At 45.9% G+C, this 21,495-nt stretch overlaps 1 protein-coding gene and 3 gene segments (V, D, J or C); all 4 read left to right on the top strand.

Moving 5' to 3' along the window:
- Positions 1-572: 572 nt before the first annotated feature.
- On the top strand, positions 573-1,085 carry LOC133624095 (T cell receptor beta variable 6-5-like). The segment is given in 2 exon segments: positions 573-624; positions 733-1,085. Coding segments are annotated over 2 exon segments (405 nt in total).
- A 727-nt stretch (positions 1,086-1,812) lies between these two features.
- Positions 1,813-21,495, top strand: part of LOC133624096 (M1-specific T cell receptor beta chain-like) — a 24,272-nt gene continuing 4,589 nt past the window's right edge. The window contains exons 1-3 of the mRNA XM_072916156.1: positions 1,813-1,868; positions 1,955-2,237; positions 19,878-19,953. Coding sequence (XP_072772257.1) covers positions 1,817-1,868; positions 1,955-2,237; positions 19,878-19,953 — 411 coding nt within the window. The 5' untranslated portion in view covers positions 1,813-1,816. The remainder of the gene's footprint in view (positions 1,869-1,954; positions 2,238-19,877; positions 19,954-21,495) is intronic.
- LOC140679866 (T cell receptor beta variable 16-like) lies at positions 4,560-5,298 on the top strand. The segment is given in 2 exon segments: positions 4,560-4,611; positions 4,727-5,298. Coding segments are annotated over 2 exon segments (375 nt in total).
- On the top strand, positions 7,206-7,793 carry LOC140679852 (T cell receptor alpha variable 13-1-like). The segment is given in 2 exon segments: positions 7,206-7,369; positions 7,459-7,793. Coding segments are annotated over 2 exon segments (372 nt in total).

Below are 21,495 nucleotides of genomic sequence, written 5' to 3'. Positions count from 1 at the left end.
TAAAAACTAGAACAGCCAAATAGCTAAAACTAGTATGCATACATCTAAAAAAAAGTTAAAAAAAAAAAAAAAAAGGGTTTTTAAGCCTTTTTTAAAAGCATCCACAGTCTGTGGTGCCCTCAGGTGGTCAGGGAGAGCGTTCCACAGACTGGGAGCGGCGGAGCAGAAAGCCCGGTCTCCCATTGTCCGTAGCTTTGTCCTCGGAGGTTGGAGGAGGTTAGCCTGTCCGGAGCGGAGGTGTCGTGTGGAGGATTTGGGGGTGAGTAGTTCTTTGAGGTAGAGGGGGGCATTTCCATGGAGGCACTGGTGGGCTAGTAGGGAGACTTTGAATTCAATTCTTGAGTCCTTTTTTAAAAGCCTCCACCGCCTGTGGGGCCCTGAGGAGGTCATCCCACAGAGACGGTTCTAATTGTTGAAGAACCCGCCTCAAAGCAGTACCACAGGTGCCCACTTGATGCGCCATGGTCCACCGTATACGTGACAAGGAGCAGTTCTGTGCCACAGATGCCATCTTGCACCATGCCCCCAGCTGCTGATCACTTCTCACAGCAGCCATCTTGAAGAGCACGCAAATGTTGCCAGCGCTGAAGCTCCTTTGCGCCTGTCTGCTCTGCGGCGCCACAGGTAGCAACCACTGCTCTCAGTTGAGTGGCAGCACTTTCCACGTCCTGTTTCTGTAGGTGCTTGCATGACAATTGGCCGCGGACTGACTGAATGGTCAATATGTTCCAGGTACTCAGAAGGAGGTGTGGCAGACGTCACAGTTGACGGTGAAGACCGGTCTCCCCAGCTGCATGCGCTGCCGCCACCACCTCAACGGCATCTACTTCTTCATGTTGTGGTACCGACAGTCACCCGGGGCGGGTTTAAGGCACATTGCCATCAGCGCACCCTTCATGAAACAAACAGAATTCCTTGGAGATTCCAGCCCGGACAAGTACACCATCTCGCAGGTGGAGGCCGAGCAAGGGTCCCTTAGGGTGGAAAAGGTGCAGCCGGGCGACGGCGGAGTGTATTTCTGTGCCGTCGGAAAGCTTCACTGTGCTTCACATCTTTGGGAACGTGCACAGAAAACTGTAAGGTAACCATGAACAGCTGCAGTGACCCACTTTACAGAACATACACATGAACAAATGAGGACATGGTATCCCACAAAAAGGTGAACATTGGTCAACACACGCACAAGGACTGAGTTGCCAGTGCCATTATTGGTCGGACAAATAGACACAAGGCCTCTCTGTTATTAAGTCCAATGGACTCCAAATTAAGGCTTTGACAGACACTAACTGTAACGTGGTGTTTCACCAAGCCACCTCAAAATTTGGTACACACCTTCAGGCGGCTGACGAGGGAGGCGTTCGGGTGGCATCCTGACCAGATGCCTAAACCACCTCATCTGGCTCCTCTCCATGTGGAGGAGCAGTGGCTTTACTTTGAGCTCCCTCTGGATGATAGAGCTTCTCACCCTATCTCTAAGGGAGAGACCGCTTGTACCCGTGATCTTGTCTTTTCGGTCATAACCCAAAGCTCATGACCATACGTGAGGATGGGAACGTAGATCAACCGGTAAATTGAGAGCTTTGCCTTCCGGCTCAGCTCCTTCTTCACCACAACGGATCGATACAGCGTCCGCATGACTGAATGCAATCAATTGTCTTTTAGTGGGTGACCATCTGTCAAATGATTCTAAAACTCTGAGGGTATGCCATAACCTAGACGGGGCCTCAGAAATGTCTGATGCTTTAACCCCGCCCACATCTGGTACAGCCCTTTAGTAGACAAGTACTGATGACAGCGACTTAATCATCCCAAAGACATGGTGGTGCTCTTGTTCCTCAGCTTTGCTGCCTGCACTGCTCTGCTCTCAGGTAACAACACTTAGTGCACAATAAACTAGGCTTGTCAACTTAGTGCACAATAAACTAGGCTTGTCATAGTTCCACCATCTTTTCAGCAGGAGAGAAAGTCAAGCAGACTCCCAGTGACATGTTGAAGAAGACGGGAGAGACGGCCACCATCCAATGTTCTCACAGCATTGAGGGCTACAACCAGATGCTCTGGTACAAGAACGTGGAGGTGCAGATGCAGTTCCTGGGCTACATGTCTTACAGCAATGCCCTCCCAGAGAAGGGTGTGGACGTGGAGATCAAAGGGAGCGCCTCAGTGAATGAACAGTGCCAACTGATCATCCCAAAGCTCAACCTGAACAGCAGTGCTCTTTATTACTGTGCAGCTAGCTACCACGCTGCAGCATTAAGCTGTCCTATCAAGTCATAAACCTGATAACACCCCCACAACCTCACACCTGGATCCAACCCTCCCCAGCACTCTTATTAGAACGGAGGTTAATCTGGTGGTTTTACCCACAGACGTCTTCTCCTGTGACATCACAGTAACCACACCCACACGTCATATGATTGTTGATTCACAAATCCTGTCCCTCGTCACTAGCTTTTACAGGAATAACATACACCAAAACAACACAGTGTGGAATAAAAGGTATGGTAAAAGTTAACACTTTAAGACCCAAATGTAAGCAATGCCAGCCAGTGAGATATTTTTCCTTGAAGCAACACTCAACCTTTCTTGTCTTTCTTCTTCTTCTTCTTTCAGCATCATCAGGAGTGATGGTTGATTTTTAATTTCAATGCTGTAGTGAGAGATCGGTCCTTCCAAATGTCATTCAGCTGTACCAGACTCTGCTTTGCCATTCCAATTCTTGCAATGATATCTTTTGTGCACTTTCCATCTGCTGATTTGATGGATCCGAGGTACTTGAAATGGTCCACCAGCTCCAGTGCCTCACAACCTTTGTTGTGATCTGGTTTCAATCTAGAATTAGTTTATGATTACCTGAAAGGAGATCATGATTTCTGTTGGTATTGTGTTCCATAGTTGACAGGCCATGATGGAAAAGTCTAACATTGCTAACGTATCCTTCACACATCTCTAGCCTACTGCTATGACTTACAGTTTCAGTGTCTCCTCTGTTGCCATAAACCGTAATCAACGACTCCCCCATTAAAAGTATTTTTAAAACTCTCTTGGGAGGTTGAAGGGTCTCAGTGACAGACATAGTAGTTCAATATCGGCCGTGCATACAGTCTGTATCAGCTGACCTTCACCTCCATAAATCGTCCCCTCGGCTGAAAGGGAAATGGCTCCAACTCAATGACAGAGTCCGGAAAATTCTAATCAGACAAACTAACATGGAAACGGTGGTGACACGCCTCTCCCACTGACCCCGCCCACATGCGGTGCAGCCTTTCGTAGACAAGTGCTGATGACAGCGACTTAATAATCCCAAAGACATGGTGGTGCTCTTGTTCCTCAGCTTTGCTGCCTGCACTGCTCTGCTCTCAGGTAACAACACTTAGTGCACAATAACATTTATTTAAACCCGCTGCTTTTAGTCTCCTTATATTTTTGTAATTTTTTCAGCAGGAGGGAAAGTCAAGCAGACTCCCAGTGACATCATCAAGAACACGGGAGAGACGGCCACCATCCAATGTATTCATAACGTGCCGGGCTACAACCGGATCCTTTGGTACCAGAACCTGGACATGCAGATGCAGCTCCTGGGCTACATTTATCATGACACTATCAAAATAGAGCCTTACATGGACGTGAAGATGAATGGAGGCACCTCAGAAGGGGAAAGCTGCAACCTGGCCATCCCAAATCTCAAACCAAACAGCAGTGCACTTTATTACTGTGCAGCTAGCTACCACGCTGCAGCATTGAGCTGTCTTATCAAGTCATAAACCTGATAACACCCCCACAACCTCACACCTGGATCCAACCATCCCCAGCACTCTTATTAAAACAGAGGGTAATCTGGTTCATCAGATGTCTTCAGAGCAGCACTGTCGGTATCACCTTGTGGTACTCAATGAAGTACACATATAATGTGGGGGTTCACAAAAAAATAGGTCCACAAATTTTCCAAAATTGTCTCTCCCACATTCGTTGTCTACAAAAAAGTATCTAGTTGGTCTCACAGCAAGGGCTGTGGAAGCAGTCTTCTCGAGAGGGGCTGTACTTTGCTAGCAGTGAGAGGCGACAGAGTGCCAATACTTGTTGCCCCGCGGTTCAGAGCCTGTACGTTGGAGTTTAACCCGGCAAAACGAGATGGTAGCTTCCCTCTGCCTCCATGTGACTTCCTATCCAGAGTTGACCGGCGGTGCACAGTGCTGTGTATGACTGTGCAGCCACAAAGGCACGCTCATGCAAACCTGCTCAAAACCTTACAAAACGTAAAGGCAATCCTTGATCTAGTTGTGGTTTCTAATAAGATTCTCTGAGACACCTGCCTCTGAGGTTTTCTCTTTTTGCATTGTAAACACTTATGTCCTCAACAACTGCATCCACGATCAAGATATAACGGTTTCTGTTCAACTGCTTTGTCCCTCTGATGTCTGTTAGAGGAGGAGTCATTCTAATCAGACGAACTAACATGGAAACGATGGTGACACGCCTCTTCCACTGACCCCGCCCACATGCGGTGCAGCCCTTTAGTAGACAAGTGCTGATGACAGCGATTTAATAATCCCAAAGACATGGTGGTGCTCTTCTTCCTCAGCTTTGCTGCCTGCACTGCTCTGCTCTCAGGTAACAACACTTAGTGCACAATAAACTAGGCTTGTCAACTTAGTGCACAATAAACTAGGCTTGTCAACTTAGTGCACAATAAACGAGGCTTGTCATAGTTCCACCATCTTTTCAGCAGGAGAGAAAGTCAAGCAGACTCCCAGTGACATGTTGAAGAAGACGGGAGAGACGGCCACCATCCAATGTTCTCACAGCATTGAGGGCCACAACCAGATGCTCTGGTACAAGAACGTGGAGGTGCAGATGCAGTTCCTGGGGTACATGTCTTACAGCAACGCCCTCCCAGAGAAGCGTGTGGACGTGGAGATCAAAGGGAGCGCCTCAGTGAATGAACCGTGCCAACTGATCGTCCCAAAGCTCAACCTGAACAGCAGTGCTCTTTATTACTGTGCAGCTAGCTACCACGCTGCAGCATTGAGCTGTCCTATCAAGTCATAAACCTGATAACACCCCCACAACCTCACACCTGGATCCAACCATCCCCAGCACTCTTATTAGAACGGAGGTTAATCTGGTGGTTTTACCCACAGACGTCTTCTCCTGTGACATCACAGTAACCACACCCACACGTCATATGATTGTTGATTCACAAATCCTGTCCCTCGTCACTAGCTTTTACAGGAATAACATACACCAAAACAACACAGTGTGGAATAAAAGGTATGGTAAAAGTTAACACTTTAAGACCCAAATGTAAGCAATGCCAGCCAGTGAGATATTTTTCCTTGAAGCAACACTCAACCTTTCTTGTCTTTCTTCTTCTTCTTCTTTCAGCATCATCAGGATTGATAGTTGCTTTTTAATTTCAATGCTGTAGTGAGAGATCGGTCCTTCCAAATGTCTTTCAGCTGTACCAGACTCTGCTTTGCCATTCCAATTCTTGCAATTATATCTTTTGTGCACTTTCCATCTGCTGATTTGATGGATCCGAGGTACTTGAAATGGTCCACCAGCTCCAGTGCCTCACAACCTTTGTTGTGATCTGGTTTCAATCTAGAATTTGTTTATGATTACCTGAAAGGAGATCATGATTTCTGTTGGTATTGTGTTCCATAGTTGACAGGCCATGATTGAAAAGTCTAACATTGCTAACGTATCCTTCACACATCTCTAGCCTACTGCTATGACTTACAGTTTCAGTGTCTCCTCTGTTGCCATAAACCGTAGTCAATGACTCCCCCATTAAAGGTATTTTTAAAACTCTCTTGGGAGGTTGAAGGGTCTCAGTGACAGACATAGTAGTTCAATATCGGCCGTGCATACAGTCTGTATCAGCTGACCTTCACCTCCATAAATCGTCCCCTCGGCTGAAAGGGAAATGGCTCCAACTCAATGACAGAGTCCGGAAAATTCTAATCAGACAAACTAACATGGAAACGGTGGTGACACGCCTCTCCCACTGACCCCGCCCACATGCGGTGCAGCCTTTCGTAGACAAGTGCTGATGACAGTGACTTAATAATCCCAAAGACATGGTGGTGCTCTTGTTCCTCAGCTTTGCTGCCTGCACTGCTCTGCTCTCAGGTAACAACACTTAGTGCACAATAACATTTATTTAAACCCGCTGCTTTTAGTCTCCTTATATTTTTGTAATTTTTTCAGCAGGAGGGAAAGTCAAGCAGACTCCCAGTGACATCATCAAGAAGACGGGAGAGACGGCCACCATCCAATGTATTCATAACGTGCCGGGCTACAACCGGATCCTTTGGTACCAGAACCTGGACATGCAGATGCAGCTCCTGGGCTACATTTATCATGACACTATCAAAATAGAGCCTTACATGGACGTGAAGATGAATGGAGGCACCTCAGAAGGGGAAAGCTGCAACCTGGCCATCCCAAATCTCAAACCAAACAGCAGTGCACATTATTACTGTGCAGCTAGCTACCACGCTGCAGCATTGAGCTGCCTTATCAAGTCATAAACCTGATAACACCCCCACAACCTCACACCTGGATCCAACCATCCCCAGCACTCTTATTAAAACAGAGGATAATCTGGTTCATCAGATGTCTTCAGAGCAGCACTGTCGGTATCACCTTGTGGTACTCAATGAAGTACACATATAATGTGGGGGTTCACAAAAAAATAGGTCCACAAATTTTCCAAAATTGTCTCTCCCACATTCGTTGTCTACAAAAAAGTATCTAGTTGGTCTCACAGCAAGGGCTGTGGAACCAGTCTTCTCGAGAGGGGCTGTACTTTGCTAGCAGTGAGAGGCGACAGAGTGGCAATACTTGTTGCCCTGCGGCTCAGAGCCTGTACGTTGGACTTTAACCCGGTAAGACGAGATGGTAGCTTCCCTCTGCCTCCATTTGACTTCCTATCCAGAGTTGACCGGCGGTGCACAGTGCTGTGTATGACTGTGTAGCCACAAAGGCACGCTCATGCAAACCTGCTCAAAACCTTACAAAACGTAAAGGCAATCCTTGATCTAGTTGTGGTTTCTAATAAGTCTCTCTGAGACACCTGCCTCTGAGGTTTATAAACACTTATGTCCTCAACAACTGCATCCACGATCAAGATATAACGGTTTCTGTTCAACTGCTTTGTCCCTCTGATGTCTGTTAGAGGAGGAGTCATTCTAATCAGACGAACTAACATGGAAACGATGGTGACACGCCTCTTCCACTGACCCCGCCCACATGCGGTGCAGCCCTTTAGTAGACAAGTACTGATGACAGCGACTTAATAATCCCAAAGACATGGTGGTGCTCTTGTTCCTCAGCTTTGCTGCCTGCACTGCTCTGCTCTCAGGTAACAACACTTAGTGCACAATAAACTAGGCTTGTCAACTTAGTGCACAATAAACGAGGCTTTTCATAGTTCCACCATCTTTTCAGCAGGAGAGAAAGTCAAGCAGACTCCCAGTGACATGTTCAAGAAGACGGGAGAGACGGCCACCATCCAATGTATTCATAACGTGCCGAGCTACAACCAGATACTCTGGTACCAGAACCTGGACATGCAGATGCAGCTCCTGGGCTACATGTACTCTGACAGCCCCAGCACAGAAGATGGTGTGAACGTGGAGATCAAAGGGAGCGCCGCAGAGAATAGAATGTGTCAGCTAATCATCCCAAATCTCAAACCAAACAGCAGTGCACTTTATTACTGTGCAGCTAGCTACCACACTGCAGCATTAAGCTGTCCTATCAAGTCATAAACCTGATAACACCCCCACAACCTCACACCTGGATCCAACCCTCCCCAGCACTCTTTTTAGAACAGAGGTTAATCTGGTTCATCAGATGTCTTCTCTTGTGACATCAGAGCAGCACTGTCGCTATCACCTTGTGGTACTCAATGAAGTCCGCTCCTACTGGAGGGGACTTCAAGGCTCACATTGGCAATGACTGTGAGACCTGGGGAGACGTGATTGGGAGGGAACAGAGTGGTGTTTTGCTATTGAACTTGTGTGCTTGTCACAGATTGTCCATAAAAAACACCATGTTCAAATATAAGGGTGTCCATGTGTGCACTTGGCACCTAGGCCGCAGTAATGGACACCAGCGGTGAGTGATGCTGTCAAGCTGAGGATGGCGTGGTATCGGGTCCTTTTGGCTCATGGGAGTCTAGAGGCAGCGGACAGGTACATACAGGCCAAGCGGTGTGCGGCTTTGGCAATTGCAGATGCCAAAACTCGAACATGGGAATAGTTTGAAAAAGCCATTAAGAACAACTTCTGGACAGCGTCAAAGAGATTCTGGACCACCATCCACTGCCTCAGTGCACTGTCAACACTGTGCATGGTGGGGATGGTGTGCTGATGACTAGAGGTGGGGGGGAATAATCGATTTTTAGATGCAACAAAATTTGAACATGGACGATAATAAAATCTGTTAGTAAACGTCAATAATCGATAATCAATTTATTACTGTAAAATAAGTAATGCAGACAGTTCTAAAATGACTGCAGCGAGCCACCTCACCTCACCTCACCGAGAGATCAGACCAGCTCCTTTATTTTAGGGCACTTATGTTCCAGTTTTGCACATATTTCCATTATTTAATGAATGTAATGGGAATTAATTGAACTATTTCTTATTACAAATGTGCTGTTTTGTAAAATTGCAAGTGAAAAACGCTTATTTTAATGAAACAAATCTACAATCAATATACATTAATTAAAGATGCATCAATAAACAATTTGTAATCGAATCGTAGCATCTGAATCGTAATCGTAATCAAATTGTGAGGTGCCCAAAGATTCCCACCTCTACTGCTGACGTCGACCTTGTGGATCGGTGGAGAGAATACTTGGAAGACCTCCTCAATCCCACCGACATGTCTTCCAATGAGGAAGCAGTTTCTAGGGCCTCTATGGTGGGATCTCCTTTTTCTGGGGCTGAGGTCGTTAAGAAGCTCCTCAGTGCCAGGGCCCGAGGGTGGATGAGATCCGCCCGAAGTTCCTTAAGGCTTTGGATGCTGTGTGGCTGTCGTAGTTGACAAGACTCCGCAGCATTGGGTGGACATCTGGGGCGGTGCCTCTGGCTTGGTAGACTGTGGTGGTGGTGGTTTCTCTACCTTTAGTAGATCAGGATCTGCGGTAGGTCATTTTTTGCTCCCGAAAGTCTACACTGCAAAAACTGAAATCTCAGCAAACTTGTATTGATTTTTTTTTTTTACCAACAGGACCAAGAACCCTTGTCAGGCAGCATTAATAGCTCTGATGGGTTCAACCTAAACAACACTACAACAATTGTAACACGCCAACAGCGCAGTCGCAGCATTTTGAAGTACATGCAGAGCTAGATAGACCAATCATGATACTTCAAATGTAGCTACTGACATCTTTTGGAGTTCATTAACAAACTACATCAGGAGGTTGTCTAAAGCCACAGATGCAACGTCAGGTTTATTTACTTTTGTACATTATGCACCCAGCGACTTCAGGAGACACTGCGGTCAACCCTAGTGTTATGTTCACATTGTTGTTACTCAGCCAGCGTTTGTGGGTCTGATGGACTTTTAATACCTCACAATCAAACACTTTTATGTTCAAATACTGAACAGATGTTTACCTTATCCCAATGAACATCTGTTCAGTATTTGAACATAAAAGTGTTTGATTGTGAGGCATTAAAAGCCACAAAATGCAACGGGTCCATCAGACCCACAAACGCTGGCTGACTCACAACAATATGAACGTTGCACGGAAAATTTCTCCGCCAGTTTCTGCATCCCACAGGGATTCTTCTTTTGTGTTTCTGCGCCTGCGGTTCCCACACAAGGTTGCAAATATTGTTTGTCAACACTGTCTGCTCTCATTTTCTCGCACATTTGACCCTCTGATGTTCTGTGTGCCTACACTCTGTCCTCCTCCTGTCTAGGCCTGCTGTGTGTGTGCGTGTGGTACACAGAACATCAATTTCCACACTTCTATTGGCCCCGGGTCCAGTGGACCCGGACATCTTATATGTAATAGAAATGTGTATGGTGTGTGGTCATTAAATATGTACTCTGATATATGTTCTTCACAGAAAATGAGCCAAAGTCAGTGAGTCTCAGTTTGAAAAATGTATTAATTGTATCATTTTTCTTTTAATAAAAAATGAAAACGGGTCCCACAGACCCGGACACCACACAAGGGTTAAATGAATAGCAGCGTTAAAAGTGTATTAGTCACTCAAATAATAGGATTACATTTTTTCCATTTTGACGACTTGCAACCCTTCCTCTCATGCAACAACAAACAGATGTGGCCCCTCCCAACTGGCTGCATGTTCCTTCATGCTGTTTGGTCAGAGCTGACATTAGAAGTGAGGCCTCTGTAGAAGCATCTGCGTTTGAGAAGCTGCTGCATCTGCAACCACAACATCCCTGACTACAGAGCCATGCTCTGGTGCCAGATCTCTCCTTCAGACACAAACACTCAACTCATTTGAGATGTGCACATCCACTCAGGAAGAGTGGTACAAATAACATTTTAGTATGTCATTAAATTTGGGTGAACTCCATGTAAAGAATGCCTGACTTCCTATCCAGAGTTGACCGGTGGTGCACAGTGCTGTGTATGACTGTGCAGCCACAAAGGCACGCTCATGCAAACCTGCTCAAAACCTTACAAAACGTAAAGGCAGTCCTTGATCTAGTTGTGGTTTCTAATAAGACTCTCTGAGACACCTGCCTCTGAGGTTTTCTCTTTTTGCGTTATTGACACTAACGTCCTCAACAACTGCATCCACGATCAAGATACAACAGTTTCTGTTCAACTGCTTTGTCCGTCTGATGTCTGTTAGAAGAGGCGTCGTTCTAATCAGACGAACTAACATGGAAACGATGGTGACACGCCTCTTCCACTGACCCCGCCCACATGCGATGCAGCCCTTTAGTAGACTTAAGTGCTGATGACAGCGACTTAATAATCCCAAAGACATGGTGGTGCTCTTGTTCCTCAGCTTTGCTGCCTGCACTGCTCTGCTCTCAGGTAACAACACTTAGTGCACAATAAACTAGGCTTGTCAACTTAGTGCACAATAAACGAGGCTTTTCATAGTTCCACCATCTTTTCAGCAGGAGAGAAAGTCAAGCAGACTCCCAGTGACATGTTCAAGAAGACGGGAGAGTCGGCCACCATCCAATGTATTCATAACGTGCCGAGCTACAACCAGATACTCTGGTACCAGAACCTGGACATGCAGATGCAGTTCCTGGGCTACATTTATCATGGCAATACCGAAACAGAGCCTCACATGGTCGTGAACATAAATGGGAGCGCCTCTGAAGGGGAAAGCTGCTACCTGATCATCCCAAATGTCAACCTGAACACTAGTGCACATTATTACTGTGCAGCTAGCTACCACGCTGCAGCATTGAGCTGCCTTATCCAGTCATAAACCTGACAACACCCCCACAACCTCACACCTGGATCCAACCATCCCCAGCACTCGAAATTAGAACAGAGGTTAGTCTGTTTCAACAATGTCTTCTCTTGTGACATCAGAGCAGCACTGCCGGTATCACCTTGTGGTGCTCAGTGAAGTACACATATTATGGTATATAAAATATGTCCCTCTGTGTTCCTCCCACATAGATGAAAGTATCCAGACAGCATGTTTTAAATCAATAAACAAATCAATTAATGCTTGGAACTGATTTCTAAAGCCATTTTGGACAATAGTCTGGGAACTCTTAGGTCCTGATCTACAAAGATCCAAATAACACGCGCAAACAGCGTGTGCAAACTATAAAATGGCATGTCCTATTAGTGGGTGTGTTGCCTGTGATCTACTAAGACTGCATGTGCAATTGAAAAGTGGTGTAGAAACCCCTTTTTTACAACAAGGTTTTACATTGTGTGACTTTCACATTCATGTTATTGAGCTCTCCAAAGTGTGTGTGACGTTGTTGAACACATCTGTGATCTGTACAACCTTTTCTGCAATATAGAATCACAACCTATAGACAACAGAAACTATTTTTAGCGCGCTGCAGGGAGGCGGTGGTCCATCACAACTGCAGCGCATTCATGCATCTGGAATGATCCAAACACAAGAAAACTCTTATTGAAAGACGTCTTTTCATCCATCCATCTTCTGCTTATCTGAAGTAATAATAACAATAGTAATAATAATAATAGATTTTATTTGTAAAAAGCACTTTATATTGAGTAAACAATCTCAAAGGGCCACAGTGTATTAAAAAAATAAATAAATAAAAAGATAATAAAGAAAGAAATACAAATACAATCTAGAACAGACAAATAGCCATAACTAGTAAGCATGTATCTAAAAAGGCTTTTTTTTAAAGAAGGGCTTTTAAGCCTTTTTTAAAAGCATCCACAGTCTGTGGTGCCCTCAGGTGGTCAGGGAGAGCGTTCCACAGACTGGGAGCGGCGGAGCAGAAAGCCCGGTCTCCCATCGTTTGTAGCTTTGTCCTTTGTCGGAGGTGTCATGTGGAGGATTTGGGGGTGAGTAGTTCTTTGAGGTAGAGGGGGGCATTTCCATGGAGGCACTGGTGGGTTAGTAGGGAGACTTTGAATTCAATCCTGAGTGGAACAGGAAGCCAGTGAAGGGATTTGAGAATTGGTGTGATGTGGTCGTATTTCCGCACTCTCATCAGGATCCTAGCAGCACTATTCTGTAAGTACTTCTGGATGTTCTTGCTGGGGATCCTGACAAGAAGTGGATTGCAGTAGTCTAGCCTGGAGGAGACAAATCTCTTGCTTGTGCTTGCTTATCTGAAGTCTGGTCACGATGGCAGCAGCCTAAGCAGAGAAGCACAGACTATCTTCCCGGGTGATCTCGAGGCGTTCCCAGGCCTATCCAACAAGTCCTGGGTCTTCTCCATAGCCTCCTACCAGTTGGACTAAAGACCTCTCCGGGGAGGCGTCCAGAGGGCTTTCTGACCAGATGCTTGAACCACCTCTTCTAGCTCCTCTTGGAGGAGGAGCAGTGGCTTTAGTTTGAGCTCCTCCCGAATGACACCTATCCCCGCTACCCGATGGAGAAAACTCATTTCGGCCGCTTGTACCCGTGATCTTGACCTTTCGGTCATAACCCAAAGCTCCTGACCATAGGTGAGGATGGGAACGGAGATTGGCCAATACATTTAGAGCTTTGCCTTCCGGTTCAGTTCCTTTTTTAGCACGACAGACCGATACAGAGTCCACATTATTGCAGACGCAGCACCAATCCGCCTGTCAATCTCACGATCCATTCTTTCCTCACTAGTAAACAAGACCCCAGGGTACTTGAACTCCTCCACCTGGGGCAGGATCTTTTCCTCAAACCAGAGATGGTACTCCACCCTTTTCCGGGCGAGAACCACAGACTCGGACTCGGACGTGCTGATTTTCATCCCAGTCGCTTCACACTCAGCTTTGAACCGATCCAGTCAGATCTGAAGATCCTGGCCAGAGGAAGCCATCAAGACTTAATCATCCGCAAAAAGAAGAGACCTAATCCTCCAAATCAGATCCACTCAAAGCCCTGACTGGGGCTTGAAATTCTGTCCATAAAAGTTGTAAACAGAATCGGTGATTAAGGGCAGCTCTGGCGGAGACCAACCCTCACTGGAAAAAGGTCAGACATACTGCTGGCAATGCAACCAAGCTCTGACATCGACCATATCGGGAATGGACCGCCACAATCGGGGGATCTGATACCCCATACTCTCCACAGGACTTTCAAATATGAGATACATTATAAGGGACCTTAGTTAGGTCCTCTTCTGCTCCTTATTTGCAAACCGCAAGGTCCACACTACAAAAACTGAAGTCAATCAATCAATACATCAAAGTTTATTTATATAGCCCGTAATCACAAGTGTCTCAAAGGGCTGAACAAGCCACAACAACATATTCAGAAGTGTGAGCACTAGAACTGGGTGTAGTAATGTGAGCACTAGAACTGGGTGTAGTAATGTGAGCACTAGAACTGGGTGTAGTAATGTGAGCACTAGAACTGGGTGTAGTAATGTGAGCACTAGAACTGGGTGTAGTAATGTGAGCACTAGAACTGGGTGTAGTGATGTGAGCACTAGAACCGGGTGTAGTAATGTGAGCACTAGAACTGGGTGTAGTAATGTGAGCACTAGAACCGGGTGTAGTAATGTGAGCACTAGAACTGATTGAAGTGGCAAGGTGGAAAGATGTAAGGCTGACTTGCTGCGACATAAGGCAGGAATCGGGTGGAAGGACACACGAGTGGGACACAGCCTTGATGACAATATAAAGACTCTTGGCTCTTGGCAAAGACAGTCGCACTCCCTCCCCTCTCCAGGTCTGCCCTGCTTGCCTCTTTGTCTCGTCCTGTCTTGTCTTAACGTTCTTGTTGCACTGCACTCCAAACTCTAAACAATGGAGTTGATCCATTGGCTCCTCAACAAAATAGACAAGATGTCTGGTTCAGGAGAACCGGTCTGTCCTGTCGGAATGATTGTTGCTGGACACACGACAGACTCTTGGGAGGAGAGGAGTACTGCGTGCCTGGCGACCCTTTCAGTCAAGAACGTTGACGATATATCAACCTGTTTGGACTCATGATAACAGGACATCGGCTGATTGGAGTGAGCGTTGTACTGTATCGACAATTTGGAAGATGCTGGCAGTCTTCAAAGTACCCTAAAGCTTCCACAGATGATTGGAGGATGAGGGCAGAACTGTGGACACTCAGACTTTATGACATCGGACCGTCTGCCCTGCAGGATGAATTTGAGGACCAGAAATAGTCAATTACGAGTGAATAGTTTAAATGTGTTTTCGCTCGCTAAAACACAACCATTCTAATCTTTATCGTTTTCCCGGGCTGCGACATGGCAAGGTCGCTGCTTCAAGATTCCCCTGGAGGACAGTGCAGCCAAGGCGAAACAAACTCCTTCCCTGTCAACAACACCTGGAACGATAAACAGACTTAAGACACACACACCATGGACCATGGTTACATAGGCACACACACCCTAACCCCACTCTCCGCCTTTGCCACCGTTTCACCCCACGTGGTATGATGGACAACAGAGCAGTGCCCCTAGTGGCTGACAGTGTTGGGCCGGATTCCCTCCTGTTGCAAGTCTTAATGCCATCCATCCATCCATCCATCTTCTTCCGCTTATCCGAGGTCGGGTCACGCGGGCAGCAGCCTAAGCAGGGAAGCCCAGACTTCCCTCTCCCCAGGCACTTCGTCCAGCTCTTCCTGTGGGACCCCGAGGCGTTCCCAGGCCAGCCGGGAGACATAGTCTTCCCAACGTGTCCTGGGTCTTCCACGCGGCCTCCTACCGGTCGGACGTGCCCTAAACACCTCCCTAGGGAGGCGTTCGGGTGGCATCCTGACCAGATGCCCGAACCACCTCATCTGGCTCCTCTCGATGTGGAGGAGCAGCGGCTTTACTTTGAGCTCCTCCCGGATGGCAGAGCTTCTCACCCTATCTCTAAGGGAGAGCCCCGCCACCCGGCGGAGGAACCTCATTTCGGCCGCTTGTACCCGTGATCTTGTCCTTTCGGTCATGACCCAAAGCTCATGACCATAGGTGAGGATGGGAACGTAGATCGACCGGTAAATTGAAAGCTTTGCCTTCCGGCTCAGCTCCTTCTTCACCACAACGGATCGATACAGCGTCCGCATTACTGAAGACGCCGCACCAATCCGCCTGTCGATCTCACGATCCACTCTTCCCTCACTCGTGAACAAGACTCCGAGGTACTTGAACTCCTCCACTTGGGGCAATATCTCCTCCCCAACCCGTAGATGGCACTCCACCCTTTTCCGGGCGAGAACCATGGACTCGGACTTGGAGGTGCTGATTCTCATCCCAGTCGCTTCACACTCAGCTGCGAACCGATCCAGTGAGAACTGAAGATCTTGGCCAGATGAAGCCATCAGGACCACATCATCTGCAAAAAGCAGAGACCTAATCCTGCAGCCACCAAACCAGATCCCCTCAACGCCTTGACTGCGCCTAGAAATTCTGTCCATAAAAGTTCAGAACAGAATGGGTGACAAAGGGCAGCCTTGGCGGAGTCCAACCCTCACTGGAAACGTGTCCGACTTACTACCGGCAATGCGGACCAAGCTCTGGCACTGATCATACAGGGAGCGGACTGCCACAATCAGACAGTCTGATACCCCATACTCTCTGAGCACTACCCACGGGACTTCCCGAGGGACACGGTCGAATGCCTTCTCCAAGTCCACAAAACACATGTAGACTGGTTGGGCAAACTCCAAGTTTTTTTTTTTCGGCCCGAGTCTGTGCTCCTCCCCCATAGGAGCCCAGTCTGAGAGCGACTTTTTTTTTACTCACCCTTCCACAGGGTCTCCCTTTTTCCCACCTTTTACGGAGCGCCGTAGTGCCGATCCATCACAAATGTGCTGGGTGAAAAGTATACATACAGCAATGTTCATATTTGCTTACATGTCCCTTGGCAAGTTGACCTGCAATAAGGTGCTTTTGGTAGCCATCCACAAGCTTCTGCTTGACCACTTGACCACTCCTCTTGACAAAATTGGTGCAGTTCGGCTACATTTCTGTGTCATCTGACATCACATGGACAAAGATAAGACCTTCTGGAGGAAAGTTCTGTGGTCAGACGAAACAAAAATGGAGCTGTTTGGCCATAATATGTTTGGAGGAGAAAAGATGAGGCCTTTAATCCCAGGAACACCATACCTACCGTCAAGCATGGTGGTGGTAGTATTATGCTCTGGGCCTGTTTTGCTGCCAATGGAACTGCTGCTTTAAATGGGACAATGAAAACACTTTGTGTTCCATTGAGTTCAGGTGCCCTGCGAGAAGACAAAAGCTGTCTTTCATCTTCTCAAGCAAAAGGCTTGTAAAACTCCACTGTGTGCGATGGGATGCAACATGGAGGTGTCGGTTTCTTTGATCTATTGTCAGCCACAGGAAGATCTTGTCCTGACCCGAGATCTACAAAGCGGAGAGGAAACAGGACCTTACACCGCTCCAGGCACCTGTCAGGCTTGCCCCTGACAGTTTGGTTGTGTTTTAGTTTTTCCTCTGTGTGTATAGTATTTCCTGTCAGTGCTCTTGTTTTGGTTCTGTTTCCTGTTTCTCCCTGAGTGCTGTGTCCCCTCAGCTGTGGCTGATTGGCACCTGGCCACACCTGGTGTCAATCAGCCAGCTGCTATTTATACCTGCCCTACCCTTCAGTCACTGCTGGATTATTGATTGTCTTTGTCATTTTCATTACTACCTGTCTTAATACTTGCCGATGTAGCTCTGTCTACTTTTGTTTCGCTCTGCTCATGTCCTAGTTCCTTCGTGTCACAGTAAGTGTTTTTGTTTCTTGTCCAAAGTTAGCCTCTGTGCTATTTTAAGTTCATAACCAAGTTTGTTCTCCGCCTTGTGCGCGCCTTTTGTTGTTACCCTTTCTTTTGTTGTTTTGCCTTAGTGTTTAATTAAATCATGTTTTCTCGTACAATGCCTTCCGCCTTCTCTGCATCTTGGGGTTCGGCACCTACAAACTCTGACAGCACCTTTTCTTTGAACTCTTTATGACTGAGTACAACAGCTATTTATGACCACCTCCCCTTAAGAGCAGCTGCGTATTGTAATGTAATGCTATGTAACCAGAAAAAGTCCAAATAAAAGTGGAGGCGTGGAACTCCCTCTTTAGAGCAGTGTGGTGACGCTGTACGAGGGTGCAAGCTAAATTGAGCTAAATTGAATCCTGTCTCTGTTTGATTTCTTTGCTTCTTGTCTTGTCTAATTGATGTCATCGGTGTTTGAACCTGACAATTAGCTCCAAATTGTTCAGGACAAGCTAAAATCATCAGCCCGGAGGTTGGGTCTTGGGCGCAGTTGGGTGTTCCAACAGGACAAAGACCCCAAACACACCTCAAAAGTGTTCAAGGAATGGCTAAATCAGGCCAGAATGAAGGTTTTAGAATGACCTAAAGGTGTGGACAATGCTGAAGAAACAAGTCCATGTCAGAAAAGCAACACATTTAGCTGAACTGCAGCAATTTAGTGGTCAAGCAGAAGCTTGTGGATGGCTACCAAAAGCGCCTTATTGCAGGTAAACTTGCCAAGGGACATGTAAGCAAATATTAACATTGCTGTATGTATACTTTTCACCCTCACATTTTCAGTAGAGCCATAATAAATTCATAAAAGAAACAAACTTCATGAATGTTTTTTGTGACCAACAAGTATGTGCTCCAATCACTACATCACAAACAAATTGTATCAAGACAAAAACTACTATTATACATTTTTTTATTTGCTATTATTATAAAGCTCGTTTTTATTTGGTGTATTTGATTGGTACTGATAATGTACTGATTTGTTATACTATGTAATGCTGTGGTGCTGTATTACGTATATTTGATGGTACTGTAGGTTATGCTATGCAATATTGTATTATGAGGTTATACTGCCTTGCCTTGTTACTGTAAAGGTGTATGCAGGTCGTGGGTGGGTGGTAGGGGTGAAAGGGTGTGCAGCATCACCGCCCTTTCTTCCTGAGTTTCTTTTCTTAGCGCCACACAAATAGCAGCCTGAGAGTGGAGATGCAAGCAGAGATATGGAGCTCCATGGTGGGGGATGAGAGTTCTGCTGGTGGGGGGAGTGAAAACCAGAAAAAACTAGTGCAGGTTTTTGAGTTGGGTGTTCACACCGTGGGTACAGGGGGCACTGTGATACAAGGTAATTGAGGGGCCGTACAAAAACCTCCTCCCGTTAGATCCATGCTGGGAGGTGACAGGAGATCTTCTTCACAGCACAAATATAATTTGTCTTCACTCCCCTTGAGGAAGGAAGTCTTCACAAATCCTTGTCGCGCTCATTTTGCTTTTTTAAAGACTTTTTGGGAAGACCTCTTGGGAAAAGGGATGAAGGATGGAGAAGTCAATAGTCTGGACTGTGGAGTCCGGGTGACAGGACGATGAAGACCTTCTTACCTGGGACCACAGTGGACCAAAGGGAAGACAATCAGGGATTTGCTAGCACCACCAAGGTGTTTCTGGCAAGGGAGGAGAAGTTGTATCTAATGTGGTTTTTATGTCGGCGTGTTGACTCTGTGCCACCTATAAAGCCTACTTTGGCCAGGGTACCAAACTGACCATTCTTGGTGAGTAGGACTACAGTTTCTTTGGGGAGGCCAAAAGGGGTCCACCAGGCTGGACAACAAAGACTAAAGCCAAGTTGATTTTTTGGAGCAGGAACAAGGTTAACGTTTCTACCAGGTCAGACACCCGCCGTAGGAACTGTAGACCAGTCCAGAGTCCAGGTCAGACACTCGCCATAGGAAATGTAGACCAGTCCAGAGTCCAGGTCAGACACAACCGCCGTAGGAACTGTAGACCAGTCCAGAGTCCAGGTCAGACACCCACCATAGGAACTGTAGACCAGTCCAGAGTCTTACAAGCAAAAACGTTTTTTTGATCAAACTAAAGTTGGGAGTAATGCATGGAGTGGTTCTGGGTTGTTTTGGGTACCAGACACCTGCAATGTGTTTTCTTCTTAAGTCTACTTTGGCGCAGGAACAAGGTTAACAGTTCTAGGTAAGAAACCAGATTCGGTCAATTTAAGGAATTTAAAAAGAAATAGTTATTTTAAAAGAGTTCAAGGTGGTGGTGTAGGAGGGTATTGTTGTTTAGTGCATGAGACAACTGCACTGTGGGAAGTTACGGCAGTGAAGCTGTCTTTGGCCCAGGAACAAGACTCACGGTTCTAGGTAAGACATCAGAATAAGTCAATGTAAAGACTTTCAATGATTTCAGAGCCTTAGTGGAAAATTAATTTGATGGAGTTAAAGTTGGAGAAAAAGTAGCTATGTAGTTTTCTGCATGAGAAAACCGCACTGTGACTAGCAATGCTGAAGCCTACTTTGGCCCGGGAACAAGACTAACAGTTCTAGGTGAGACACCAAAACAAGTCAATGTAAGGAATTGAAGAGATTCTGAGAAAACTGTTTCAAAAGGAGATAAAGTTGGAGGGTTGGAAAAAATAGAGTAGCAGATTTTGGTGAACAGGACACTGTGACTGGTTATAGTTCTGAAGTTTTCTTTGGCGCAGGAACAAGACTAACAGTTCTAGGTAAGACACCAGAATAAGTCAATGTAAAAACTTGAAATGCTTTTAGAGTTGGAGAAAAAAAAGAGCAACGTTCATTTTCTGCACGAGAAAACTGCACTGTGGCTAGCTCTGCTGAAGCCTACTTTGGCCCGGGAACAAGACTAACAGTTCTAGGTAAGACACCAGAATAAGTCAATGTAAGGAATTGAAGAGATTCTGAGAAAACTGTTTCAAACGGAGATAAAGTTGGAGAATTGGAAAAAATAGAATAGCAGATTTTGGTGAACAGAACACTGTGACTGGTTATAGTTCTGAAGTTTTCTTTGGCGCAGGAACAAGACTAACAGTTCTAGGTAAGACACCAGAATAAGTCAATATAAAAACTTTAAATGCTTTCAGAGCCTTAATGGAAAATTAATTTGATGGAGTTGAAGTTGGAGAAAAAAAGAGCAACGTTCGTTTTCTGCACGAGAAAACCGCACTGTGACTAGCTATTCTGAAGCCTACTTTGGTGCAGGAACAAGACTAACGGTTCTAGGTAAGATACCAGAATAAGTTGATGTAAGGAATTGAAAAGATTCTGAGAAAACTGTTTCAAAAGGAGATAAAGTTGGAGGGTTGGAAAAAATAGAGTTGCAGATTTTGGTGAACAGAACACTGTGACTGGTTATAGTTCTGAAGTTTTCTTTGGCGCAGGAACAAGACTAACAGTTCTAGGTAAGACACCAGAATAAGTCAATGTAAAAACTTGAAATGCTTTTAGAGTTGGAGAAAAAAAGAGCAACGTTCATTTTCTGCACGAGAAAACTGCACTGTGGCTAGCTCTGCTGGAGCCTACTTTGGTGCAGGAACAAGACTAACGGTTCTAGGTAAGACACCAGAATAAGTCAATGTAAGGAATTGAAAAGATTCTAAGAAAACTTTTACACAGAGCGAAAGTTGAAAAAAACTAGTAGCAGGTGTTGGTGTACGGGACGACAACACGGTGACTGGTTATAGTTCTGAAGCTTTCTTTGGCGCGGGACCAAGACTGACAGTTCTAGGAAAGACACCAGAATAAGTCAATGTAAGGAATACTTTCAGAGTCTTAATGGAAATTATTTTTAATGGAGTTGAGGTTGGAGAAAAAGTAGCTATGTAGTTTTCTGCACTGTGACTAGCAATGCTGAAGCCTACTTTGGCCCGGGAACAAGACTAACAGTTCTAGGTAAGACAGCATTTAAACCTTTAGTAGACAACTACTTTAAATAACACTAAAGTTGGTAAAAACTAGTCGCGTTGTTGCGGGTTGCTGTTAGGATCCGGGACAATTCGACTGTGACAAATGATCATTCTTCTGAAGAGTTCTTTGACCTCTATTTAGTCCATTTACAAAGTCAAACTACTTCTATATAAGAATCAGGTGTT

The sequence above is a fragment of the Nerophis lumbriciformis genome, linkage group LG26 (assembly GCF_033978685.3).
Source record: "Nerophis lumbriciformis linkage group LG26, RoL_Nlum_v2.1, whole genome shotgun sequence".
NCBI lineage: Eukaryota > Metazoa > Chordata > Actinopteri > Syngnathiformes > Syngnathidae > Nerophis > Nerophis lumbriciformis.
The sequence above is the reverse complement of the archived record's forward strand: the minus strand, read 5'-3'. Positions and strand labels throughout refer to the sequence as shown.